General features: G+C 40.8%; 3 protein-coding genes and 1 long non-coding RNA gene across 7 annotated transcripts in view; 2 read left to right on the top strand and 2 right to left on the bottom strand.

The window, feature by feature from the left end:
• rnf13 (ring finger protein 13) overlaps positions 1-814 on the bottom strand; it is a 44067-nt gene extending 43253 nt beyond the window's left edge. Inside the window, exon 1 of the mRNA XM_051375947.1 lies at positions 603-814. The gene's annotated coding sequence lies outside the window, so the exon portion shown is untranslated. The remainder of the gene's footprint in view (positions 1-602) is intronic.
• Positions 815-927: 113 nt separating this feature from the next.
• On the top strand, positions 928-8130 carry LOC127349874 (protein ANKUB1-like). 2 transcript variants are annotated; one of them, XM_051375934.1, is made up of 7 exons: positions 928-1084; positions 2689-2916; positions 3218-3352; positions 4686-4902; positions 5576-5690; positions 5811-6740; positions 7214-8130. In XM_051375934.1, the coding sequence occupies exons 2-7, from the start codon at positions 2827-2829 to the stop codon at positions 7293-7295; spliced, it is 1569 nt and encodes a 522-aa protein (XP_051231894.1). In that variant the 5' UTR covers positions 928-1084; positions 2689-2826; the 3' UTR covers positions 7296-8130. The 2 variants fall into 2 exon arrangements, with proteins under 2 accessions (XP_051231894.1, XP_051231895.1); XM_051375935.1 differs by lacking the exons at positions 928-1084; positions 2689-2916 and having other exon boundaries at positions 3217-3352; positions 4729-4902.
• LOC127349893 (uncharacterized) lies at positions 5531-10222 on the bottom strand. 3 transcript variants are annotated; one of them, XR_007880446.1, is made up of 5 exons: positions 9621-10222; positions 8485-8570; positions 7217-7885; positions 5775-6479; positions 5531-5664 (listed from the first exon to the last, which is right to left on the bottom strand). It is a non-coding gene; the product is annotated as an uncharacterized LOC127349893 (long non-coding RNA). The 3 variants fall into 3 exon arrangements; XR_007880445.1 differs by lacking the exon at positions 9621-10222 and having other exon boundaries at positions 7217-7476; positions 7706-7885; positions 8485-9036; XR_007880444.1 differs by lacking the exon at positions 9621-10222 and having other exon boundaries at positions 8485-9036.
• Positions 10223-10260: 38 nt separating this feature from the next.
• Positions 10261-27075, top strand: ppp1r2 (protein phosphatase 1, regulatory (inhibitor) subunit 2). The gene is made up of 6 exons (XM_051375950.1): positions 10261-10620; positions 19822-19929; positions 20419-20502; positions 23426-23529; positions 25032-25226; positions 25987-27075. The coding sequence occupies exons 1-6, from the start codon at positions 10490-10492 to the stop codon at positions 26004-26006; spliced, it is 642 nt and encodes a 213-aa protein (XP_051231910.1). The 5' UTR covers positions 10261-10489; the 3' UTR covers positions 26007-27075.
• The last annotated feature ends 737 nt before the right edge of the window (positions 27076-27812 follow it).

Raw genomic sequence — 27812 nt, forward strand, 5'->3', positions numbered from 1 at the left:
TAATTTACACCAAAAGTCAGCATCATACAACATTTCTTAGAAGATATGTAGGATTACAAACTTTTAAAAAGCTTTTTTTTTTTAAATGGCCTGCAGGAAGACACTTACAATAACTATTGTTACATGATATGCATGAACTGTGTGGCAGGTAAGACAGGAGGCATTACACTGAAACAGGCTACACAATGGGTTAAAGAACCAAAGGGGAAGTGAAAGCAACATCACTCATGATTAACTGTGAACAGATGACTAAACATCAAATGACAGCAATCATATGTCATCTAAAAACACAGTATGAAGTCATGGTGAGATGGCTAAATTCACAAAAACCAGTGTGATGTGATTTGATGAGATAAAACAGCAGATGTCACCCGGAGGCTAACACATATAATGTTTTACAAATACAGCAAGCAAGCGTTAGTGTCAAGAAACAACAGATAGCTAACACTTCTTTAGGGTATGGTTATAGTACACATATATAAATAAGTGGTGTGGTGCACCCTACAAAAGGTGTGCAGCTGGCTACAAGAAACAGAGCGTCCTGTACCCGGGTTAGCACGATGCTAACACAGGTAGCTAACTAGCTTGCCGTGGGTGTTTACCTTTATTTCTGCCCGGAGGTTTATCGTGTCCAACAATTTAACTGCTTGCAGTGACATTGCCCTCCGTTGCTACGCGTCCTGTCAAGGAACATGCACGACAGCGGAGATTTTGAACGCACTTCATCCCGTTTGAACGGCGGGCCGGACAACATGAACATAAACGCTACAGTTTTTAATCCGCTGGCTCCTTCTTTCATGTGAGAGCGCAAACTTCCGCCCACATGCGCCGCTCGACGCTCGTCTTCTGATTGGTCGAGTCACCTGCCAATCATCTCACACCGGAACTGATTCCAGACGTAAACACATCCACGTGATAGCGCACAACAACCATTTGCTGCCTTTTACAGTCGCAAGAGCTGCCCGAGCCGAGCAGCCGGTCCGTGTTTACAGCTTCATTGCTGCTGCTTCAGCGCGTTGTGAGATTAACTTGCAGCAGAATGCGATGTGTCTTTAAAGAAACTGTATATTTTTAAGTGGAAAAGGTATGTGATCTTTTACATCAGCACAATTGCTGTCACCCTTCCCCCTCAAAAAAAAAACAGTTTTAAATCTCTAGCACCATCTATAGTAAATGGGGTGCATCTTCTTTTTTGGGGGGGATCCTCTGTTGCAGGCTACAAGTTTAAGCCTTTTTTATGTGGAGTGGGGTAAGGGCCAGAGGTGGAAAATAACTAGAATACTAATGTTTAGCACACAACATGCAGTGATTACAGTAGCCTATGAAGAAGTATGAACACACAAAGCAGCGAGCCACATTGTGAAAGGGAACACTCTTCCTAATGAGAAGTTTTTATTTGAATTTCATTACATTTTGGGGGCTAATAATTATTTTTACTGGCTGCAGAACATAAAAATCAATATATGTAAAATAAAACCATAGGTATCAACAATATAAAACTATTTCACAATAAAAAACTGTTAAATAAACAAAAGATACAAGAACCATTCAAGCAATAGCATTAAAACTACACTTTAAAGTAAAATAGAATGTATTTTGTAATTTTGTAATGTAATATATAACATGAATTTACATTTCTGTATTTAAATTTCATTTGTGTTCTAATTTGAGCATAAAAATCAGAAATCATCACAACTTGCAGGTCTCGAACCTTGAGAAACGGAGTCGCTGTTTTCTCTGAGCCAAGACTGACTACAATAACATTGTGGACAGCTTCAGACTTTTAAAAGGTCAAATGTAAATTAGCAGTTCCCAGTAAAACTATCAAAGAACATTTCCAATCGCTGTAATGTTCCTCCAACACAGTGTGAAACCAGTGGGTTGTCCTTTAGTTTCCAAAGGCAGAGCGAAGAGCACGTAAGGCCATGTTTCCAACTGGAGTCACAGTCACACATAAACCTGTTGGAACTTATCATACTGTATCGCTGTGTAACGTGTTCCTCAGATAAACAGTCTTTAACTACATCTGAACTCTGTTACTAAGATTCCAGACACGTGTGTGTTGAAGTTAATTAGCTAATTGTAAAAACAGAGGTCAGGTGTACAGATGTCAAGTGATTAAATCTAACTCCACATTTGTGGCTCAATAACTGGAAACTGTCACATGCAACACAGCATTTTAATACAAATGTGGATAGAGTTAATCTTTGTGGTTTACACTGTACTATATAATATTGTACTTGGATTGTTTCCGTTTTCTGTCTATAAAGTCATTTGAGTCTTGTGATAAAGAAACAAACTTCAACATGTGCCTATAAAAAGAGAGAAAAATAACTCTAACTATAATGTAGGTTTATACCATGGACCATCCCAGGAGTGGTTTTATTTTTTTAATAAATTACTATGTTTGAGAATTTCCTATTTAACAGTATTTGAATGGTGCTTCATGTGGGGTTAGAACATTTTACTACCTATTAAATAAACCCTCTCAAACCCCAGTTGGGATTTTCATCACCAACCTCAAAAATATAAGTCAACTTTTTTTATAAATAATACATTTTATAGATATAATGTTTTGAACACAACAAACACATAATTTGGATTTAAAAGCATGTCTTTAAATCCCACTTTGGAGAGTAGTGTGCTTTCCCAAACTCTCTCCACTCAACTCCTGCCCCCTCCCTACAGTGACTGCTTCCGAAGAAACACACCACACACACCACACACACACACACACACACACACACACACACACACACACACTCCAACCAGTCCAACCAGAGCGCCACAGAGGAGCCAAACTGACGGAGGACGGATGTCCCGACGATGAGGGTCTTCATCTGCTTTGAGGGCTCCTGTGAGCCTTTTGACATCCCTCCTGATCAGACAGCGGGGGCCATGAAGCAGATGTTGAAGGTAATAAAAAGCTATAAGAGTAGTGATCCAGGGCCATCACTGTTAATGGACTGTTAAGTTTTGATTGCATTTTTGAATATCTTCAGGATGAGATATTGACTGTTTGATGGGTTTATCACATCTTTGGCATCATGTTGCTTGAAATGGTGAAATACTATGTATGCATTGCAATCTTATACATGTATTTCTGTGTGCATACACTGAAAATAACAGTTATTACTTAGCAAATGCTACAGTCATTCAAAAAGAACTTGGTCACAACTCTATCACAGCTCCCTAAATCTTCCATTCTTTCCTACAGGATAACTTTCTTGTGCAACTTACCAATGAAAAGCAGTACCTGGAGTTGAGCTACGGCGGTGCAGCGCTGCAGGACAGCTGGGCTCTGTGTGATGTGGGAATCACAAGTGGCAGTGCCATCCGATGCCTGATAAAGGTATTAAAACATCACAAGGGTTTAGAGATTAGGAGCTGTGCTGGGATTTGCAGTAAATACAATCAGCTAACAATGATGCACATTGAGAGCGGGGGGTTAAGTGCATCATCGCTTTAGGCCGAACACTGCAGAAGCTGTTTTTTTTAAATGCTCTTCATAAACAGATGATCACAGAGCAGTGTTGACATTGAAATATATTTTATTTGCACAAAAACAAAACGTTAAAGACTCATTTATTTTATGTGAGATTCTAATGCCAAAGAAAATTATTTACTTTCATCAATTTCAATGTCAGATTTCTCTTCTTGCTTAACAACACTTCAGTAGGGTTTATATGTTGCAGTCCCCTCACTCACTACATACAGTCAATGACAATTCACTTCAAAAACACATGTTTTCACTTCAGGGCTGCTAATATTAGTATTTTACAGCATACATATTCATTACTCTGGATTATTTTTCATCAAAGACATCCTTCTTACTGTGAGTGAATTTATTCTCAGATGGGTGCACTAATAAGGAACAAGATGTTCCCATGTGATCGGTACCTTGGAGGGAATTGAGTTTATGGCTGCCTGAGATCTTTAGTTTGTCCCCATTACTCAGTTTTTTGTATTGGGACACATTCCAGGCACATCACCAGGCAACCTTGTGTAAAACTTGACAGTGGTAAGCATATGTGTGTGTGTGTGTGTGTGTGTGTGTGTGTGTGTGTGTGTGTGTGTGTGTCCCTTTTCAGCTTTTGTTATCATTTAACATCCTCATAAAAAGTTTCTACAGGCCTTTGGTCCAATTTCTCTCTCCAGACTTTTGTATGTCTTCGCCTGAGACACTTTGCTTTGACATTTCACATCTTTTGTTAATTTCGCGAGGACACATTTTTGCCCACTTTAATAGGTCACCCCTGGTTCTCAAATGTGTACTTACAGTATATTCAGTCAAAAACATTTGTATGCAAGATGGTAAATCATGTACAGAGTTTTTGCAGAGAGATCTATATGCACATTGCAAAAAGCATTCTAGGTTCTGGGTTTCCCTCAGCAGAGTTATTTAGGTAATTCAGTGTATATTTCATTCATTCCAGTAATAGCAAGTCGCCCTTGATTTTATTGACTGTGCATAATGTCAACCTCATGGTGGCAGCAAACTCCTCTTTGCTGTTTTCCTCTGTACTACTTTTGCTATATTATAGCATATATATATATTATTATATTATATTATGTACAATATACAACTATTTGAGTAAACATGAACTAAAAACTACAAATGTACATTTTATGACATATTTTCTATTAAAATGCAAATCCATTGTGCCATCATCATTGTTTTTCAGAGTGAACAAAAGCCTGTGATGTATGTGTTCAATGCTGTGACAGGAGAAACCTTTCCAATCAGGGGAAGTGAGGCTCTTCTGCACATGTCCGTCGCTAGATTGAAAACTGTAGTGTCCATGCAAAGTGGCCTCCCTGTCAGCACCTTCAGACTGAGCACACCTGCTGGTGTACAACTCTATGACTGCAACCACCTGCAGGACTATGCCATTAAAGTGGGTATGTCCTGCTTTCTCTCTGTGCTGCTACGTGATTGATGTATATAACTTCATAGTTAGGGCTGTGTTGCTAATTATTTTAACATTTGTGAATAGTTGATTCATGTTATATCATGTTTTTTTCATGCTTCTAAATTACTAAATTACTTTGAATTGTATAATGTGCACAACCTCCAGTCTGATCTGAAATAAAAGGTAGGTATTTAGGTATAGAGAGTTGAAGTTTCTTCTACCTGTCTCTGGTCCACTTGCCTCTGTAACTCAATGGGGTTTCTCAGAGGTGGTGTCTTTAATCAGACTATTTGAAAGGTTGGAAAAGTAAAATAAATGTTTGTTGTACATGGTCAAATTTGAGCATCTTGTCAAGATAAGAAGACTTATTGTTAGGATTCAACAACTACAGTCATGGTCACATATGTTACATGGCTTCACTTGCTGCACAGCCAGTGCAGACAGGGTATAAACCTAGAAGTTCCAATATGATACACAAAGTTAAATGTTTCAACCTACAGATACCATTTCATGCCAACTGTTTCTAAAAATGATGACAGAGTTTCACTTTCAGATGAACAAAGAAACAAGTTCACCGTTGCACATTCCTATTAGATTATCACAGACAAGTAGTGAAGTTAAATAGAATTTTAAAAAATGTATTTGTATTTTTTTCAACAAAGGCACTACTCTCCGTTTGGACACGTGGGACGGGTGGGTGGAGTTTCTCCAGGGTTGCCTCCTGGGCCACAGATTGACAGTCCAGAGCCACCTATCAGAGAATAAGCCAGAAATTAGGTCAGAAATTCCCCACATGAATAATAGTGTGACTAGAACTGATGTCGTGTAGTTTATCCATAACGAGTAAGAGTGCAGTCTTACCCACAAAAGAAAATCTTTCTCATCCTTCTTTTCCAGGTTTCAGCTGCAGGTAGCACTCTACATTGCTGCCTCTTTAGGCCACCTGGATCTGGCAGACTGGTTGCTGGAGAGAGGTATCCATGCTGAGGAACCAGTGGGAGTCCATCCGTACCGCCAGTGGTGCCACCAAACCGCCCACCGAGACACCGGAAAGTGTCCCATCCACATAGCTGCAGAGAGCAGTCAGCTCCTCATCCTCAAACTCTTTATCACCAAGAACTTTTTGACCTTGGCTTGTCTGGACCCTGCAGGTCGTGACCCTTTGAAAGTTGCTATTCAACGTGGTCACAGGGATTGTGTGCGCTACTTAGCCAACAAGCTGTGCTCAGTAGTTTCCCTGCCAAGCGTGTCGCTGCCCATGCGCGTTTACCTCCAGATAAAACGCTGGGTGCATTTGGGGCAGAAAAGGGCAGCCTCCAATCGATGCCAGTACACCAATGCAGCCCTCAAAGTCAGGGTGGAGGATATGTTGCTAGTAGATGGCTTCAACCCACCGAATATGTCTTCCAAATCTAGGAAGGCTGTGATCAGACCAAGGAGAGGAATTAAGGCCAAAGCTCTGCAGCCTTTACCTCCAATCAGCAACTTACTTTCAGTGCAACAAATCCCTTCCAAAAGGGCACCACAACGACAACTCTCCAGCTTGCAGTCTGTGAACCCTGGTGGCTATAAAGAAATGCAGAAAAAACGTAAACAAGATGTGCAAAGTAATTGCCTATTGGATGAACTCAGAAAGGAAGACAGCAGCTTATGCAAGGGCAAGTGTATACTGCCACCAATCACCAACAGAGAAAGAGTTCCGAGGCTGGTGTTTGTTGGTGGATCACCAAAACCTTCCCACATTCTGACTGCATCCTTGGAGTCCTTCTCTCCCCACAGTGGCCGAACACCGAGAGAAAATGCCATATACTGCATGACTATAGCCAGGTCTCTCCTTTGTGCTGTATATGTTCATGTATATATGTATATGTATATATACACATCCTGATTGCTCTCATAAATACCATCTTATTCACAGCAAAGGATAGTTAAAGATAGTCAAATTATTTATACCACACACATTTTTTTCTTCAATAATGCTGTATGTTACTAGTTGCTAATTCAGTTTTTGTACAGATGTATTCACTGGTTTGGCAAGGTAGGGTAGTTGCATTTACTAAGTGGCCCTTGTACAGTAGCTTATTAATTACATTAAAGGTGCTGTAGGGGCTTCTGTAATGAGACTGACCTCTGCAATATATTTTACATTTTGTGCTACCTGATTGGAGTTGGTGGGAAATCTGAATATATAGACATCCCAATTAATTAATTAATTATTGATAGGGACTCACAGATGTTCACCAAATGATATACATGACATCTTTAGTATACTGTGTGTAATGCATGTTTCTCTTGTACAGTACCTTCACAGAGAAGCCTTGGTTGAAGCAGCTGAGCATAGCACGGACCCTGATCAGGAAGCACGTCCACATGATAGCCTGATACTCATGGATCCTGGTGCCGCAGACAAGTCCAGATCTGTCAACCATCAGTCCGACTGCACCTCTCACTGGCTGGCTGAAACACGGTGGACAGCGAAGAATCCTTCAAAGTGACAACTGAGGAGTGTATCTCAGGCATCATTGAAAATTAAACCTGTCCGCCTTTATGTGCTTAGCAAAATCTTGAAGAAAGAGAGATAGACAGACGTTATGGATATACACATATTATTAATGGATAATACAGACATCCTATTAATTATAGGATTTATGAATGCAGTCTTGTGTTTGACAAATGTCCAAGTAGGACTGGCTTTACAGTTGAAACGACTTGCCTTTGGTTTGAATTCAAGGCTAAGACATTCTATATTGGTAGTTATAGACTATTACAGCCAATATTAGGAATATGACAACCTGCAGTCAACTACAACAGACAAGGTGATCGAATATTTTCCGTTGCCATGGTCTCCCTTTCACCATCAGATCTGATTTTGGCCTGCAGTTCATGTCCTCCCAGTCCCATTCTGCCAGGATAACATGTCAATGACACCGAAGTTGGCAGTAAAGTTCCCAGAGATAACACCACAAAAAGACCTGGAGACAAGGGACACAGATGCTGAACCAAAAGGGAAATCCAAGATTTACATAGACAAAACACAAAAGACATGGACTGAGAATGAGGAGCACCAAAATAAACACATTGCAGAGTCCAGAACAGGGACTCTCACTGAGGGGACCTAACATCCAAGAATGAGAAACCCCACAGGGAGATCAAACTGCTGCAGAGACTGACAGACATAATCATTAAATAAACACATACTAATATACTAACTATACAATACATGTATGTGAGCATGTTTTGTTTTTGCTGCATGGCCTGCTCTGGGGGGGGGTTATTTCACAAAGCTGCCTACCTGAGTAACATCCAGAATAATAACTTTAAATAAAGTAATAGCCAGCTTCATGAAATACCCTCCAGGATGTTCAGAGATCATTTCAAATCAAAACGTGTCAATAGCCCAAACACTGACCAATCTGATCATTGATAAAACTTCAGGACAAAAGTCCTCTTGAGTTTACAATAATCTGACACGTAATAAGGACCATGAGATATATTGATATAGTTTTAATCCGCCACAAACACTCCTGAATTAAACAGATACTGTGCCCCTAGGCTATCCACACTTACTTACTTTTAATATGTGGAAATGATTTTAAGGTGTTGCAGCGATGATTGTGGTTGCATGCAGAGATGCGCTTCATGTGGCTGCCGACCGCCCTTAAAAATCAAAAAGAAGAAGAAGAGAAGATGTGCTGTTAGTTGCACGGGTACCAGTGGTGTAGGGGTGCCTGGAGAAGTAAATATACTCATAACGTATGCCCCAATGTCTTTTAAAACAGCCCATCCAGGGTTGGATAAAGGATAAACAACATGTGTTATAAACAGTAGTATTTGCACTTTGTCACTTAACTTCTGCTTCTTGACTTCAGGAAGTAAGGATCATTATGAAATTAACTGCCACAGAAGAGGTGCACATTTTGCAGTCAACACTGAAATCAATCAAACATCCAGGCACCGGGACCACTAATGTTAAACTTCTAGCTCTTTATAAACTATTGTAGAGTAACCCTTCTCATTTCAGGCTTTACCTAGCTGTGTTGCATTTCAGTATAAATTCTGTAGTAAACACAGACGTTCTCTTTAACTGTATACAGTTACTTTGGTAACAGTTCAGAGCATATGAATTACACAAACTATAAGCTATGGTATGTGCTCTCTCCTGTGTTTTACTCAGCTTATGGACCTTCTCTTTAACAAGGTCATCTACAGTGACCCTGCACCCTTCATAGCTGACCTGAAAGCAGTGGCTGCTCACACTATAAGCAACATGAGAAGGCAGATGTAATTGTTAGCCATGTGCCCTAATCAGCTGTTTTCTGAAACATGAAAGTCACCAACTGCACCGTACTATGTGGCCCTTACTCGACTTGGTTATTTGGGTAATGGTGCAAAAAACATATAGGTCTGAGATTAAGTGATGGCTTGGAAATTATAGAATTCATGTTTTTTAAAAGACTCAGTGCCACTGGCCCAGATGCTCTGTTCCTGGCAATAATTTCCATCATAGAAGTGCCTTTGAGCTAACCAGTAAACAGTGTTTTAGATATAAACATAAGGAAATCGAAATGATGTGAAAGAAATTTGGCACCTGTATTATTTGTGAAAGATCAAACAGACACTTTTTAAGCCTACAGAGATGTGTTACACACTTAGGTTGAAGATTATCACCCAACAGTTTGTGAATGTATTCCTATACATATAACATACCCCAAAATACTACTGTAGTTGCAGTCTCCATTATGACTTTTCGAGTATAGAAAGGCAGCATTTCTCATTGAACTCGTATTTTAAAATCTTGCTGACCACATAATATAGATTCAAAAGATCCAGACAGGCCATACAGGTGCTGCATTCTTCATCCCACATTGTGACATAGCGGGGAAAAGAGTATCAGACCATCTGTCAGTAATGAACAATCAATCTAATAAAGTTATTAAAACAGGAAAGTCATCATGCAGTCAGGACATACTTTATGAGATTCATCACAAACGATATGGGCTACATAATAGGGGATTATATGTCTCTTGTCTCTGTCTGTTCCTGCTTATGTAGAGGTGGAAGAAATAGGATATATTGAGAAAACAATCAATAAAACAACAACAAATTGCCATTAAAGTACCACACAATATTACAGTAGAACTAAATCACGGGAAGTACATCATTGTTAAATGAATTATTTAAAAATAAGAGGAACAATAGAGAGAAAGCTGTTTTCCCTGCAGCTCTACTGCGCCACCTCCAGTCCAGCAGGTGGCGGTAATGCGCCTACAGGCTGGTATGCCAACCGCCATTAAAACCCAAAGAAGAAGAAGCCTAGCCGACCCGCTAGCGGTGCTGTCTCCCTGCCAGTCAGCGAACAACCGGACAGTGGACATGCCGAACCGCTAGCGCACCTTAGGACCCTGCCTGTGTTTTCTCCTGAGTACATGGAAGAGCACGGTGTTATGACGGGGTAGCATGTTTACAACCGAACCTGTCTTTTGGAAACCGAGTCGCAGAAATCACTGTAAAAAAAATAAAAAACCAGCTGACTAGAAATAGTTGAACCAGCCGGGTCCGACAGCCAGCGTGTGGGAATGGCAGCTCCCCGGCCGATAAAAGGCATCCTGAAAAACAAGAACAGCGGGACAAACGTGAAATCGCTGTCCGAAGACGTGCCGGCGGAGATCCCTGAACAAGCCCCGGGACTCTCGGAGGAAGACCAACAGTGAGTTTTCTGCTTTAATGAGGCGAGGTTGGTTAGCCAGGTAACGTTAGCTGTTAGCTACACACTTGTTAGCCTAGTCTAACGTTGCTGTCAGGCTAACTGTAACATTAACCCCCCCCCCACCACCACCCATCTTTATAGCTGTCAGTGCGAGTCAACGGCGGGCACCCTGACTGTGTGGAAACTTTCTGGCTCCTCTCCTGCGACCATCAGATTGTCCGATGAAATCTTAAAAGAGATTAAACCCCGTTTCTCACATTAGCTCGTTCCCTAGCCAACACGACAGGTAACTGTTAATGGGGTTGTCAACGGTCGTAACGGTCGTGAACGGTCGTGAACGGTTGTCAACGGTTGTTAACGGTTGTAACGGTTGTTCACGGTTGTCAACGTTATTTAAAGAACCAGACAACAACTTACTGTCGACTCACTTTAACGTTACTTTACATAATGGTGGTTAATTAAAGAACAGCGGTAACAATTATTGTTGAGCAGTGACAGTCCGGAGCCAACAATGACCATAATAGGGAAAATTACCGCTAATGACCATTTTTGGGCAGTAACTGTATAATATTACAGTAATAATATTACTTTCCCCAGTAACCAGTAGTGTAACTAACGTTCATTACTAATACATTTCAGTAATTATGTTACTGTAGAAAGTAATTAACCCCCCCAAAATAAAAATAAAAGAATAATTAGTTAAGCTACAACATTACTTTTGTTGTCACCTCCTTACTAATTTGAAATCCATCAATCCAATCACATCCTATGAATGGTTTTTGTAATTGTGGAAGAAACTAGTTTAGAAGATGGAAACTCTTATATTCAGCAGCTGAAAATATTTTCACAATTACTTTGATTTTAACAAACAAACATGGAAGAGAGAGAAGGGACAGCAGATACGTAATATAACTAGTAGTGTAAGTTAACTAATTACTGTTTGCAGGGAGTAATAAGTAAATTAATAATATTACTTTGAAAAGAGTAATGAGTATTAAATGACATGCTTTGAGTAACAAGCCCAACAATGTATATAACTAATAACTATTGTTTACACCCCCTCATTTAACCTAACTGACTGCATCTTTAGTTTGATGTTATAGGTTACCTCCCTGTATGTCAGCAAGTTTTAAACACCCAGCCCTGTTTTAGTAATAAACACCCCATGTCATGTCTTGTTTGTTACAGCTCCAGCAGTGACCTCTCTGTAAATTACACTATTAAACACTCATTGAAGATTCCTGCAGATGAAAAAAAAAAAAAAAAGATGGATACAGCTAGCATTGATTGTAAGACAATGTACGCTTTAAATTAAAATGGTAAAAATATGTGTTGCTCAAAGCTTTTGGCAAGCTATACGAATAATCAGCCTAAACCAGTGAGTAAACAAAGCAGAGCCGGGTGTACCCTGAGTTATTTCTCTGGCATGATGTTACATCTGACACTGACAGCTGTGCTACAGGCCTGCACTGGCACAGAAGCTGCAGTCTGTGTCAAAAGAGGCAGCTATCAGTGGTAAACAAGACGAGTCTGATAATCCTAGACCCACCTCTGCTTTTATTCTCCTAAACTCATAAGACTGCTGTTGATTATTCGCCTTTATCATTATTATTGTTGTCAACCCCCTTGCTTCCCTGAATGCCTCTCGTGTACCCTTTAGTTTATGCACCTATTAGATGTAGTGTCAGAGGACATCTCACATGGCTCTGCCTGACTTCCATCCTGATGTTGTCCAGGATGATAATTTGGCTCATTCAGCCACTCACAGTAGAGGACGCATGACTAAAATATCAAGCGTGTTCGAAGGCAATGGGTACGCTTCAGATGAGGTCAAGACCATTGGAGGGAAAATATCACGGTTTAAATCTGTTGTTGTCTAATAGGTGCTCGCTTTCAGGCTCAGGTTGACAAGAGTTGGAAGTTGGTTTGACACTGACACTCTCACAATGTGAACACAACAGTGAGACATAACGCCCCAGATCACCAACCCTTGTTCACTTCAGTGCTCTGCTTTTCTACGGCGACCTCTCATTCTGCCCCCAGGAAACTCTGGTTCCCTGAGTGATGCTGCTGAATTAGGTTGCATTGTTGACAATAAAGTCAGATTTGAGAGAAAGTGGCACTGTTATTGAAATAATTGAATATCAATTGAATTTATTTATATATATTTTTTATTACATATTCAAGATATTATATATTGCAGATATGAGGGAGGCTTTTTCGCCATGGCATGATTGGTAAAAAAAAAAAAAAATTATACTAAACCTGCACTTTTTGCATCATTTAGGTAGTTGTGTCACTATAAAAATGTGAAAAAACAAACAGACACATTGTTGGACAGTTTTAGCTATGTTTGTCATCTACGAATTCACTGGATGGTACCAGGTAAGCAAAAAAGGGTGCAGGGTCGGCAGGAAGTTGTCTCAAGCCTAATCGGTTGCTGGCTCAAATCCCATCAGGGTTTGAACATTTCAAAGTGCCCTTGAGCAAAAACACAAGCTGGAAATTATTACAAAAGAAAACATTATTTAAAACAGGTTGCCAGCAAATGGGATTAAAATATGTTGATGTGAATGTCTAGAAAATAGATACACAAACATGAGGGCTTTTAAGGCTTTACATCAATTTAATTCTGTCTGATCTACAGTCAGGGTGATGAATTAACACCACCCACCTGCCAAATGCTGCTAAATCTTTGGTGCTAACTGGAGAGTCTGCCCACTGTAACATTTGGTTTTTGGCAGTATCGTCAGTTTAATCTATTTTGAATCCCTTTTTAAAATTAGATCTTATACAAATTATCATTAGAAAAAAATCCATGTACAATATGATGCTTCTGATAATGCCTGGTACAGCACTAGATATTTATCAGTATATAAAAAATGTATTAGCTCCCTACCAGTTACAGTGGAAAGCAACCAGCCATTCTTTGGTTGATTAAAGCTGAATGTTGGTCCTGATGGCTCACCTGGTAAAGCAGGCGCCTCATCTACCAGGGCTGAGTCCTTGCTGCTAACCCTAACCCTAACCAGTCGCTCTACAGCTGTCACTATCGATTAAAAGCTATATATGTATATGTATACCACTGACCACTGACAGGTTAAGTAAAAAAACAGTGATTATCTGGTTATCGTGACACCTGTCAGTGGGTGGGATACATCAGGCAGCAAGCAAACATCTTGTCTTCAAAGTTGATGTGTTAGAAGCAGGAAAAACGGGCAGCGTGAGGATTTGACCGACTTTGACAAGGGCCATATTGTGATGGCTAGACGACTGGGTTTAGAGCATCTCCAGAACTGCAGCTCTTGTGGTGTTTGTTCCCGGTCTGCAGTGGTCAGTACCTATATAAAAGTATTACAAGAAGGGAAAAGCAGTGAACTTGAGACAGGGTCATGGGTGGTCAAGGCTCATTGATGCACGTAAGGAGTGAAGGCTGGCCCGTGTGGTCTGATCCAACAGACGAGCTACTGTAGCTCAAACTGCTGAAAAAATTAACGCTAGTTCTAATAAAAAGGTGTCAGACAAATATATATAAAAAAAATACTAAATAAAAAAAGTGGTTTATGTGCCCCCTGCCTCCCCCATGCCGGCAGGTCTAGACATTAGTACGAGTCCTCTCTGAGCTGCAGTGTGAGAAATTAGGCCATCGAAGGATGGCTGTTATTAGTGAATACTGTTCCCAACAGTGAACCAAGCTTTTTCTGTGTTGATACAAAAATAGTCTCCTTTTGACTGACAAGGAAATGGTGGGAAAAGAGTTTTCTGGAAGGATCCTGTGTGCAGCAATGCGCCAAAGACACAGAGAAGAACTCAGCTCGGAGTTCATACAAATACGCGCACACTCATCAGTCTGTAGGCAGAGCACCAATCGCTTTCATATCTGTACATACTCCTACATTGATTTTTATTTGCTCAAATATTTATAATTTCTTGCTTTTATTTTTTTAGTTCACTTTTTTAAGCTCCTGTCCTGCATTTTTATTTTCGAATGTTTTCATAAGCCCCATGTCGGTGTAAGTTTGGCTTTTTCCACCTACTTAAATGATGACTCTCCAATGTCATCCCCTGTTCTGCATGCTAAAACTTAAGCATATAACGTGTCAGGTCTTGAATACTGTAGCGCAGTGCATACCAAGGAATTATCTTGAGGTGGTCTTAGAGGAAAACTAAAGATTGACACGCTTTATATTTGCCATTATTCAGTTGTGCTCAGGTTGAGCTTGACAACAGCCCAAAACATGTTTGCCTTCTTATCTGATTCAGTTGTGTGGAACATACCACATTGCCTTCCTAGTACCTTCTACAGTACCAGAGGATATCCTGAGCTAGTTCCACAAATACCTACCACCCAGCATTGATTTGTTTGACTACCTGTTCATGTTTAAACAATTCAGCTTCCCTCCATAGATTTGCAGGATTAGGAAGAACATGGTTGACATAGCCTTCAGTGGTTGCTGTTAGTTACAGTCAGTCAGTCAGAGTACAGAAAAAAAGGGGGGAAATATTACATTTATTATATCCTCAACCACAATCTGCAGAAGTCAACTGAACGTAAACCAAGATGGACAATTGACAAAATAAAGTAATTGTGTGAATGTGGTAATAAAGAAAGCTTAAATGATTCTACGATGACATTGAAAGTGTGGATAATACAGGAGCCCACATTTGCATTTGTTTACTTCCCATGCAGCTCCACTTCATTTCCTTTAGCACTGTTTAGGGCAATGAAAGGCCTTGGCCACTTTTTAGAGACTGTCACTTTTGTTATCCTTTCAATCACCCGCTATTATTTAGTTAACAGTGATGTATGAGCCTCACACCCAGTCATATATAATTCATGGATGCTTCCATGAAACTCAATCTCTCCTTCACTGTCTTGCAAGCCTCATCCTGACTGTGTGATGGACAGTTTGACTGGCAGGCAGTGAATCTCTGCCTTTACATAATGTGGACAGAAAAATACCACTCAGACATTTTACCCAGGTCATTTACAGGTCAGTCGAGGCCAGCTCTGGGCACAGAGAATGAATACAGTTTCTGTGTTCATGAGAAATGTCTGGAACCGATGAAGTCAGAATCGACAGGTGTCTGAACACCTCTGGTCTACAATGATAAAGAGTAATAACTGCTTTTAGGACAAGGCAGTAAAACTGATCACAAATACCTCATTATCTCCCTCTTTATTGTCTCCTGTGTACAGAGGTGGGTAATACAGTATATTTTGTGTAACAGCAGCACCTACAGGTGTACATTCATGAAAATTAAATGAAACATTTAACCTTTGAAATCCTAAATTATTGTAGTTGTATGTATTTTGGTCGGTTTAGATTTAGATTAACTTCCCCAAACACTAATTACTAATATACTATACTATACTATTACTACTACTAATATTACTATTATTAATTACTTGTCAAGTATAACACTGAAAATCCTGTTCCATTTTTTATAGGGGACGTTGCCTTTCTCCACATCATGACCTTACCGTGACTGCTGATGTGGCCAGGGAATTAGTACTTCTCCTCTGATGCAGTTTTTTTCTAAAATCTGGACAGATGACGGGGGGCTTAAGAAACAGTTTTAGTCCTAGTTGGCCATCCATCAAACTCTGTGTAATCTTTTATTGCGCTTACTGCTGCCTGAGGAAGGAGCCATAGGAGCAGTGATTTACAATTGTTTTGAGTGTATACCAAAAACTGCAGAAAATCTCCATCAAAAATCATTCTGTCAAACCAAGGTTGTTTTTTATCACTGGTCAAGTAGACCATCAAAAAAATGAAGTTACTCTTTGGAGCTCTGAAAAAACACGACATTTTAATCTCTGACGTCTAAAGCAAATGTGTCTGAAATGTAAAATCTACATTAATTATTAGGTGACAGTCTATGAGGTAGGTTAAAAAGAAATAATCTAGATTTGATCAAATCCATGTAATTCACCAAAGTTAATTTACTAATGCTAGTAATTCAGATGACGAGCATTTTCCCCTGCAGCTGAAACAAATAAACTCCCTCTGCTACTTTTGCCTTGACACAGTATATGGAAGCAACAAGGGGCTGGTGCTGTCACTGTTGGTGGGTTCAGATAGTAGTGGAGAGTGCAGGGCTGGACCTTTCCTCACTACCCTCTGACTATGCTACCTGATAGCACAGCTCAGCTCTCAATGATGGCTCACTCTGTTTAATGAGTTTTCCTGAAGCGTTATGTCGCCAGCTGTTGACCACCCTACTGAGATAGTCATCATCACATAAGAGATACAGCTCTATATTTAGTGTGTGCTAGTCGTTGGTGCAGTCCGTTTTTTCCCCCCTCCCTTGCAGAGGCAGGTGCATCATCATTGTATTACAGTTTTTTGTGATGAATGAGTGGACCTGAGTGGATTTAAAGGCAACAGCAGTTTGGTGGAAATATATCTTGGTTTGCTGCTTCTGGGGTGTGTTGTGTAACCACACACACACACACACACACACACACACACTACAGTGAAGCACCACAGACACCTAACGTCGTAATACACTCACCCACTCCCAGATGCTAACTCAGCGTAGTTTTTTTTATTTTTTTATTTCTCTGATTTGAGCTTGCTTTAGAAAATGTTGGTGAAACTCTCCCAGTCATGAAATTTCTTAAGGAAATGTGACCTGACAAAGAGATTATTGTTCTTACCTTGTTTTCTAAGTAGCAGGATAAGATAATAAGAAAGATGACAAACCTCAGAGGATTGCTGTATGTAGGAATTGCACAGGTATGCACTGTTTTCCTGTTTTCAAGTTTAGCTTCTGTTCCAGTAAGGCAAATCCATCCAACCGAGGAAGATAGCTATCTTTTATAGAATGAGTGTGCCTGTTTAGTATGTTGGTCAAGGACATTTTATCAGGGTGAACAGTATTGGCCTATGTGCCTGTCTGCTTACTGAGTGGTTTCTTAAACTACTAGGCCACCTTTCTGCCCACAGTCAGGCCAGCAGCTCATTACAGTGCCATTTAATGTCAGCTAATGTGCTCGGTCAAAACCCTTTAAACTGAATTATTTGGTGCCCAAACCAAGATTTAGCCGACAGTCATTAATATAAATAATGACAAAATGGACACAGTTGTAGAAACACTTGTGTAGGTAGTAATGACAAGCAGTCACTGTCATAGCAGCCAAAAACCGTACTGCCTTTCCTGCTCAGCTTCCAGACTGTAATCTGAAGCACAGACGAAGTATCTGCTAGGGCTAAGCCCCTTCACTTTTCTAGCAGTTTGGAAACAACAGATGAGGCTTGGTCTTGAGAAGCTGCAGCATTTATTAACTGGCACACTGTAGCTTGCTACACTTGTAACAGTACCTTTCACATAGTTGTCATTTGAAGAATGAGGAGTTAGTCAACCATATGTTGTCGTGCTTGCGCGGCGTGCGAGTGAAAATCATTTGTAGCCCAATGGTCATAATTTTGGAGCAGCAGTATGCTGCTCATGGGGGATGCACTGAGCCCCTGAACATTATAGCCTTCATGATGGTAGAATTCATTGCAGGACTGTTAAACTGCATTGGTTTTTTGCAAGGTGTACCTAATAACCTGGCAACTGAGTACACATCTGCCTTTTCATCCGCTTGTTTCGATCTTGAAACACATGAAAGCTTGTTAAGTAAAGCTAAATACTAAAGCAAACTCCTGAGTCGGTAAGGAGTCTGGGGAAATTGACTTGGCTCAGCGTCCACAACCAAATTGATTGACTTATTGACAAACCTCTGTGGGTGTACTTATGTGTGCGTGTCGCTGTTTCCTGCAGGAGCTGAAGTGGTGTATACACCCCTATTTTCCTGCATAGGAAATAATGGTGGGCGGCACGACCAAAAAGTCTGGGCCTGGTTTTTAGTGGCTTATTCTACTACCAGGTGTGTGTAAAATATAAACACATTTTAATATATAAAAATTGTGCCGTGGTGTTTTGCCCTGTTAAAGAGATTTAGTTATTTAGGTTATTTATTACAAGTTCTAGTCGACAGTAAGAAGCATACGCAGTTATTAGGGCTCCCCTCTCTCTATCTGTGTGTGTGGCTCTGGTCTGTTATGAGTGAGAGGCGTAGGGGAGCTCTGCAGGCTTGTAGCAGCAGGCAGTTGATTTAGCATCTCTCTCCAGTTTCTCAGCCCGTGCCTGCCTGTCTCCCATGATACCCGACCTTTTGTTCCATGAACAAGGTTAGGGCTGATGTACAGTACCTTGGCAGGAGAGGCTAGGGAGAGCAGAGGTGGGCTAACCCATGCCAGCTGACTCCCAGAAGCGCCCGGATTTATGGCTTTAGGTTTCGGCTTTGTTATGAAGTTAAAGTGATTTTTTTAAAAAAGCGTGTAGAAAGTAAACACTGCTAATGAGACAGTGTGCACAGGCTTGAAGTAAACTGAAAAGTGGAAAGAAATTCCAAAGAAAAAATGGAGAGCAGGGCTACAGAAACCAAATGATATCAAAGCTCAATAAGATGTGAAATACAATATAACAAAGTACATAATGAACAATTAATTGGCAATGGCAGGAGGCATTTTTTTTACTGAGAGTTAAAACAAATGTTTCCATGTCTCCCTTGAACTATAATGACAGGTGTTCTCTCTTTATCTTCTCTAGCTAAATTTGTCATTCGGTGCAGATTTGGTCTTTCTGTTGATTTACTCTAAGGATTTGAAAGGGCAGCAAGGATTACAGTAATTTTGAACAAAAACCCAGGACAGAGCATGCAGAGGTGACAACCTTATTCCCCAGATGAGAATGGAACCATTTGTTAGATTAGGAACAGATGTGTTTAAGGGAGGTGGAGCAAAAATCAACTCTAGGAAAAGCAATTGTATCAAATGAGACTGTTGTTTCTGTTTTGACCTTATTCGCTCGCAGCTGATCAGCCTCAGCACCCACTCAGACCCTTTATTCAAATCTGTGATGAATTACCTTGACGCAAAAGCAAAACACTGTGTCACTTCCTGAAACACATCAGGAACCCAAATTTGGGCCGGTGACATTTATGGGCTTCTTTGTCTGTGCATTTCCCAAAGTATGAAGTCTGAGTGAAAACTGGGGCACGTTCAGTCCTAGATTAAATCTGGTCACTCTTCTCCCTGGAGGAATCTGCAGTGGTGGGTCAGTAGCTGGCGTGCGGTGGTTCAATTAGAGTATCCATCATTTACTTCTCACTGTTCTTTCTTTTGCTTTTTTTTTTTTTTGTTACAGGAAGAAATCCCAGAAATGGGATGAGATGAACATCCTGGCCACATACCATCCAGCCGACAAAGACTATGGCCTGATGAAGATCGATGAACCCAGCACACCTTACAACAGGTTAGAGGCTTCTGAAAAAAAAAAAACGAAATCCTGTTGTCTTAATGCAACTTGATCCTTTAATGAGTTTTGAAAATATTTTAAATGTTATATTTTAAATAATAAACCATCTGAAGACTTTCATTTACTAAAGGTTTTTAAAAATGCATACCTCTGTCTACCCTTGAAATGATCATGTAGCCAGCTTAGGGCTCTAACCACTGCCAGTGTAGGAGAGTTGTGTTTGTTGGTGTTACAGGGATGCCTCAGCAGGTTTGTAATCCAATATGTCAGAGTGCTGCGGGGAAGGTCACCCTTGTCACAGACCTTTCCTCTTCCTCACCTTATGTTCGTCCATCCTGTCTCCTTCTTCTCCACCCTTTTTAGCCCCCGTCAACTTGCCTGCGTGGCGTCTGCCTCCGTTTGTGTCTGCATTGCCTTTTCCTTCTGAATCCACCGTCACCTGCGTATTTTCGGCTTATCTTAACTCAGTTAATTTCCCTCTTTCAGGATGGTGGGGGATGACGATGATGAGGGGGCGCTGAGTGACTCGGACGGCCACAGCGGACTTGCAGCTGATGACCTTGCTTCGAAGTAAGAATTCCGTGTGAAAAGAGGGAGAAAAGAACAAACCAAGTATAGAGGTAGAAATGTGAGAAAGCAAGCGATGAAAGGAGGGATGATTAGGTTGGCCTAACAGCTATGCTACCTTGATTTTTTTTTTTTTATTATTTTCCTGTTGCTGGTGCAGTGTGTAGCATTTTAAATGTTTAGTTAAGCAGAAATGTAACCTGGAAAAGGGAGAAAAATCTTTTGTGCTCTCAGGTGTAGCCCAGTTAAGCCACACCTGAAAACACTCACCAATGTCTTTGTCCTCCAGCAAGAATGTGTCGTAACAATAACTGATAAGAGTGTACTGTACAACCTTTGACGTCTTTAAGACACTCAGTGGTCACTTTACTGCAGCAGTACACACACAAACAATTTGGACTACACATTAAAATGCTGCCGTGCCAAATAAGTTGCAATACTATTGATGTGTAAACATCGTTTTACTTGGAAAACGTATCAATTTTTATCCGTAGACTTAATTTTCTTACCTATATTTTATATTTATTATATTTGCCACTTGGTGCATCACAACCTAGCTAGCTAGCATCCAGTTGTAACCTCCCAGTTAGTGGTGGTGTAATGGAGCAGCTGCTCAGCTGCAGCCTGCAGGGGTTGTGCCATGTAGTTTATGCGCACGCACACACAGCATGCAGACACAGTAGGCAGTACATTCACTCCCAGACTGCACTGCTGCCTTTGACAGTGCTCCAGGCTGGATTTACTAAATGCACCTTGAAAAACCTTTTCCCCTTTCACTGAAAGAGAATAGAGCTTAGAGAATCCCGGTAAAGGTCAGACTCAGCAGCATACCCCAAACTAAATTAAATTTGGTGTCCTCAGCATGTTTCACTGCAGGTCTGTTCAATACCAATCACTTGAAAAGTTCTCAGAAGAAATAATAACATAATTTTACTAATACTTATATGTTGCAAATTTCTACAATTAATAATCCAATTTCTACTGTATTATACTCCCACCTTAAACAGGCCATGTCAGTGTGTTCTGCATCTTTCCTGTAACGTGTGTGTGTGTGTGTGTGTGTGTGTGTGTGTGTGTGTGTGTGTGTGTGTGTGTGTGTGTGTGTGTGTGTGTGTGTGTGTGTGTGTGTGTGTGTGTGTGTGTGTGTGCCTAATATGATTGCATACTTACTTCCAGTTTATTTTACTAATTATACTTTGAAGATGTTTTAATACAGCAATAAAGATAATAAAGACACCTGTAAAAAAACATATCTCTTATATGTTGAGCATAATATACATGCAGACATTCAGATTTATAATCTAAAATTTCAATTCTAAACCAAAAATACATGACCAATACCCCATGTTACAGTGTGGAGGTTAACAGGAGACTGTGTGTTGGTTGAATGTTATCTGGCAGCATTTCTTTGTTTTCATGGACATGCTTCCTGCATTTTTACTCTCTGCCACATGAGCTGTCGATCAGTGAACAATGGGTTTATGGGTGTTCCACATCAGCCTTGAATTACAGGGGGGAAAAAAGAGTTATGCCGTTTAAGGAATAGCTCTAAATCATACTGTTAGTACTTGTCAGGCATGCTGCTCACATACTTCTGTGATGTTAAAATACCCCTAGAATAAATATCTATTTCCAAGATGTTATCATCTTTAAAAAGCTATTTCTAGTTTGCGCGTGTGGCTACATCGTTGTCTACCTTACAATGGACCCACAAAGCATGTTGTGATTGTCGTGTCTTACTGTACATATGCTACATGCATGAAACTAATTTGAAAGTAGAAGTTAACTCATCATTTAAAAAGGATTCATGGAAACAGGAAATTATTTACTAAAGCTTGAGAATATAGCGCTTTCATAAAAAACATTAATCACACAGTAACTCAGAGACAAGCAGAAGCAAACGGAGAACAGGAGGTTGAATAAATAACGTTTTTCTTGTTTTTAGGAAGGGCAACTTGACCCTGAAAAGTCTCAGTGTTAATAAATGTATATCTGCCACTCAGAGCTGTCTTCTGAACGGTAATAGGAGCTTGAGAAGTGTATTTGCTGTGGGCCATCGTGCTTACATAAGTGCACTGATGCAGGGATACGGGATGAGCTAGTTGGAGTGTTTTGAGCGTGTGTGCCACAGAGAGAATAGTGATTAGCTCCAGGCTTGCAAGTCAATTAGCTGCCTTTGTTTACTTCCACACAGAGTGCCTTCCATTGTTTTACACTAAACCCTCCAGATAGTACAACAGCTGCTCTTTTCTTCTGTGCTCTTGTTGTTTTAATCTCTCCAACATCCACTCTCAATCTCCCCTCTCATTTATCAAACGTCACTCCAACTTTGCTTTCCTTAAACTGACTTCGCTCTTCTCAGATTTACTGCACCGCTTAACACATTCTCCCCTCCTCCGTGTCTCTGTCTTTATCCCCACCCTCTTTGGGTATCTGATGCCATTATTTAGTACGGTTTGAAACTCACTGTCTTCTTTCTGGGTGAATCAGGCCATTTGGTTGGAGTACAGTAAATAGTCAGCTTCCTCAGGGGGCAGTTGCACCGATTCACTGCCATCCATTGAGCCTTGAACCATTATTCATTTTGTCCTCTGCTGTTAAAGCTCTTTTGTGAGTGTGAGAGACGGGGATAGTAACTCTTGTTATTTTTGTCTCATGCTTGAGTACTCACACACACGCACTCTTCACTCTCACTGTACCTACTCTCTCCTCCCCCTCGCCTAATATCTCTCCATCTGTGTTCCCCCCCCATGTCTGTTTCTTTCCATAAAAAAAAGACGTTTAATCACTCCACAATGACCTTAGGAGGAGCTATTGATGGTCTTCTGTTTCTATTTGGTCATGTACTCATTTAATATGAATGTGAATGGTGATACTCTAAAGAGGCAATTCATTGAAATGTCTTTTCTTTTTATCTTCTTTCAAGGCTGGTGGCAGCAGAGGGTTCAGAACCTCGCTTCATGAAGGAAGAAGAAGAAGATGAAGAGAGCAGTGAGGAGGAGGAAGAGGAACTGAGTCCTGAAGAACAAGGTAAAACGAAGTTTCTTTTGTTATTTGATCACAAACACACCTACCAGTGCCTTCATTTATGAGTGGAGTTTCAGTGGAACATCGCCATAATAGATAGATTCAACAGCTGAATGAGAGAGGTGTATATCTGTGTCCATGGCGACTGCTGTTTGTTGCTAATGGTGGCGAGTGCATCCCACAGTTCACCTGTTTATTTATACACCTCCACCTTAATACAAAGTGTCGTCTGCAGCTGCGAGGGAGACTGAACGCAGAGTGGCAGTGGAGTGCTGGTGGAGAGGGATCGGTGTGGGAAAAGGGCTCAAGTGTTCTGTGTGCTCGTGACCTTTCGCTGACTCCCCTCAAGACAGACACACACACACACACATAATATCAGTGTGCCTTTGACCGTTCCCTGACCTTGCCCGCCTACGTGCACTCTCATACAGAGACACACTTCTCACTCAGAGATGTCAGTCGAGCTGCATTGCAGACACACACACACACACACACACACACACACACACACACACAAACACACACACACACACACACACACAGAGATTAGAATATTAACAGGATAGAAAACGTTTCTCTCCTGCCCAATGTTTTGTATATCTGAGCTATGCAGGTAAAAGCAAGAGAACGATCTGGAAACTGCAAACCTGATCGATATAGTCCAACTGCAGAGCTGTAGCCTCAGCAGTTTTTGACACACAGTTCTAGATGTGCCAACTTGTGCCACCTATTGGAAAGTTTTAACATCCGTTGTAGAGCTGCTGTTACAGACATGCTGATTCAGGTTGAAGACGATGTAGGAATATTATTCATGAATGTATTCATTAATGTGTTCTGTGAGCAGATATATGCTAGTATAACCATATACAGGCAAACATGGACAAAAAATAAAATGACTATGTGGTTTGACTAAGGTGTGTCTATGTATTAGACTTCTGCATAAAAAGCTGCACTGCAGAGCCAGGATGAAACGACCTCATTCCAACCTTCACTGTATGCTTTGCTTTCACCTGTCACGGATGTGTGCGCATTGAAATCTTAAATCCCAAATGTGTCAGTGGCACATCACTCACACTTACAGACACAGACACGGAGCCCAAACATGGCTCCTGTTAGACTCGCATAAAGTCTGTGTCACAACATATCTTATTTTAGTGCAATTAGCATCCACCTCAAGGTTGCAGTGAACACTTATTGTAAAAGTTATTGTTTACTAAAATAACCCTCATCAGCTTCCTCACTGTGTCCCATTGGGAGTTTGACCCCTTTTTGAAGTAAGTTTGTCATAGAAACAATAGAGACGCAGGAGAAGAGTGTTACTACCACGTGTGAATGTGAAAAAACAATCTTTCCATAGATAACTGAGTTGTTTTGTTTTATCATTTACCGTTGTTTTTATCAGGAGTGTTGTGCTGTGCCAGCAGTATCATTAGCCACGCTAAATTCTCCAGCCACCCATTGCTTTTGGCAAATTAAAGTGATTTCAAATGTATCTTCCTCTGCAGCCAAAAAGACGCATTTTCAGATGATGAGGAAGATGCACTACAACGAGGGCATGAACATCAAGCTGGCCCGCCAGCTCATTGCCAGCGAGCTAGAAGAGGACGAAGATGCAGACGAAGAGATGAGGGACGAAACGGAAGAGACAAGGGAGGACGCAGAGGAGACGGAGGAGATCAGTGTTGACCCGCCACAGGAAGGTGAGGAGAGGGAGACTGTGTCCCTGTGACACATCAGGAGAAATCATTTGTATGGAAGTGTATGTGTTGAAGGTGTAGCACACAAAATATAGCCGTAGTGAAAGGGTTCAGGAATAATGGCTTTGCGCGCTGATGCATGCCGTCAAAGTGGATGTCATTAGATTAAACTGCTGGCTGCTGTTTGTTTGTGCAGTGCTGTGGTTCATTAACTCGCAAAGCTGTGCATCAGGAAGAGGTTTTAAATGAAACCCACTGCGTACATGAGCACAGTGGGCTACGATTAAGGATCAGGCTTTATTTGTCACGTACCAAACAGTTTGAACCGCCCTGATGCTAATGTAGAAAACCTGTTTTAGGTAGGTCTACTAATATTTTATTTAAAAAAAAAAGAGAGATTTAGACTAGATTCTTCTTGGTGCAGTAGTTTGTCTTTGTCAGACTTAAAACACACAATGAGTGAGTTTCCAGGTTGGAAAATAAGTATGAACCACAGAGGAAGAATGAATACTAAAAGGATTTTGAATTGAGAATGAAACACTTGACTGTAAATCGCTTGAGGGTAAAAAAAAAAAAAACGTTCTTACTACAGAGTAATTGTATTGAAGATATGAAACAAGATGTGACCCATTTTCAATCATGAATCTGTTTCCACTAGCGACTCTATTTAGAGGATCAAAGCACTAAGAGCAGAAATGGAGATGTGTGTTTTTACAGCTCTATCTTTCTCTTCTGACTGTTTGTCTCATTGTTCATCCTGCAGCTGATTCTCTGGACTCGTAGATGAGGCCTGTCTCCCACCTTCAGCCCTGTGTGTCGGCTCAGGACGCGCGAATGCCGCTGCGCTCTGTGTTTTAACGCTGGGCCGTACAGCAGTAACCGCTTCACCACCCCATATAACAACCCTCAACAGCCAATAACCTCCCGGTCACCTGTCTGTCTCTACTATTCCTTAGAACTGTGCAATATAACCTTCAAACACACTGGTTGTTAACTCCCAGAATCAGTAAAAAAAAACACAAGTGAAGACTGTTGCTCCTGCCTCCTCCTCCTCCTCCTCCTCCTCCTCCTCCTCCCTCCCCCCTCCTGTTGCCAAGAATTCCCCGACTTCCCGCCTCCTCTGGACTGGCTTCGCACTGAAGAATATGTGATTCTGACCCTGTAAGGAGGATCAAGGCCTTTTTAAGAAAACAAAAAAAAAACTGCTGGATAACCAGGACTCCTGTCTTGCCGCTCCACAGGCTCCAGGCCACAGAGCCAGTACGTCAGCCCTGGAGGAAGCTAGGGGAAACCCCATGGCCTCACTAAAGGCATATCTGAGACATGACGACGGCGCTTATACTGGGTTGACTTCAGACAGCTTTTATTTCTGCTTTGCTTTGTGACCCACCACTCTGTTGCATTTCCTTTCCTCCTTCAGAACGTTTTGTGGTAAAAGTTGGACACCGTGATGACCAGTTAGGTTGTTTTCTTTGTTTTTGTCCCTAGTAGTTTACCTGGTAACTTAGGTTACACTATTCATATTGACATAATGTTGTTATGATCATTTAGGAGCTATATATTAGTCTAATAGTACAAGACAACGCAACCTACATAATCTAAATTTCATTATAGAAAAGAAAATCTAAATTTTAAATCCTACAACCAACATTACATACTGTTAACTGACATGTATGCTTTGATGCTTGCAGTCAACTGTATGGCTTTTTGCTTAAGAGCAAGTAAAAACAACACAGATTGTGAGTATTGGCACTTTGCTCCAGGACCTCTCATTTACGTTCTGTCACAAGCAAGAACACCACACAAAACCTCAGTTCAAACTGTGGAAATAAAAAAAAACATGTATACCTCATGGAACCAGACTGTAGGCCTTTTTTTTTTTTATAAACCCCTGATAAATTTGGTATATAGGTTGTCTATCAAGAGGCACCTTTTTCAGCTAAAACTCTAAAATTGACTTGAAATTCCTGCTCTGCACTTCGGTTTGTTTTGTGGAAGAAGTTTGCAGGACAAAGCCAGTAATCGTTTTCATAAATGCTCAGCGAAGATGAGTCAGGCTTCTTATACCCCCCCGTGTTTTTCCTGGCAATAGCAGTAAGGTACTGAAATTGGCTCATAAGACATTTGTATCTCTTTTAAAGGGACAGTATTGCAGTCCCACATGGAGGTATAGCACGTGCTACTGATAAACAGGACAGTGTCCCGTCTTTAACAAGCTACAGCTTCCAGCACCAGGCTCCGACGTAGATCTGACGAAGAACAAAACCAACGCTCACTGTGCTCTCGCTTTAATGACTCGTGTTTAACTTCTCATTGCATGGGAGCATCACCAGTTTATGTGAGGGAATTCTTTTGAGGAAGGTACAATCATTTGGTTTTGTTTTTTTTCTTCATCACATTATTTAGTGTTGTCTGATCTACTTAAGTGTCTTGTGCGACGCAGCTTGGGAATGTCAAAGAAAGAGGTGTTATTGATGCTACTGATTTAAGTTAGATGTTAGGCAGTGGAGTTGACCATTAAGGCTTTTGGAGGTGTTTTCAAAGGTTCTTTTTTTTTTTTTTTTTTTTAAATGTCTGGGGTTCCTGTAA

The sequence above is a fragment of the Dicentrarchus labrax genome, unplaced genomic scaffold (genome assembly GCF_905237075.1).
Source record: "Dicentrarchus labrax unplaced genomic scaffold, dlabrax2021, whole genome shotgun sequence".
In the NCBI taxonomy this organism is placed as follows: Eukaryota; Metazoa; Chordata; class Actinopteri; family Moronidae; genus Dicentrarchus; species Dicentrarchus labrax.

Coding starts and splice junctions, on each gene's coding strand:
- LOC127349874 (XM_051375934.1), top strand. CDS start 2,827: ATGAGGGTCTTCATCTGCTTTGAGGGCTCCTGTGAGCCTTTTGACATC. Junction 2,917..3,217: donor CCATGAAGCAGATGTTGAAG/GTAATAAAAAGC, acceptor TCTTTCCTACAG/GATAACTTTCTTGTGCAACT. Junction 5,691..5,810: donor GAGAATAAGCCAGAAATTAG/GTCAGAAATTCC, acceptor CTTCTTTTCCAG/GTTTCAGCTGCAGGTAGCAC.
- ppp1r2 (XM_051375950.1), top strand. CDS start 10,490: ATGGCAGCTCCCCGGCCGATAAAAGGCATCCTGAAAAACAAGAACAGC. Junction 10,621..19,821: donor CTCTCGGAGGAAGACCAACA/GTGAGTTTTCTG, acceptor TTTTTGTTACAG/GAAGAAATCCCAGAAATGGG. Junction 23,530..25,031: donor ACTGAGTCCTGAAGAACAAG/GTAAAACGAAGT, acceptor CTTCCTCTGCAG/CCAAAAAGACGCATTTTCAG.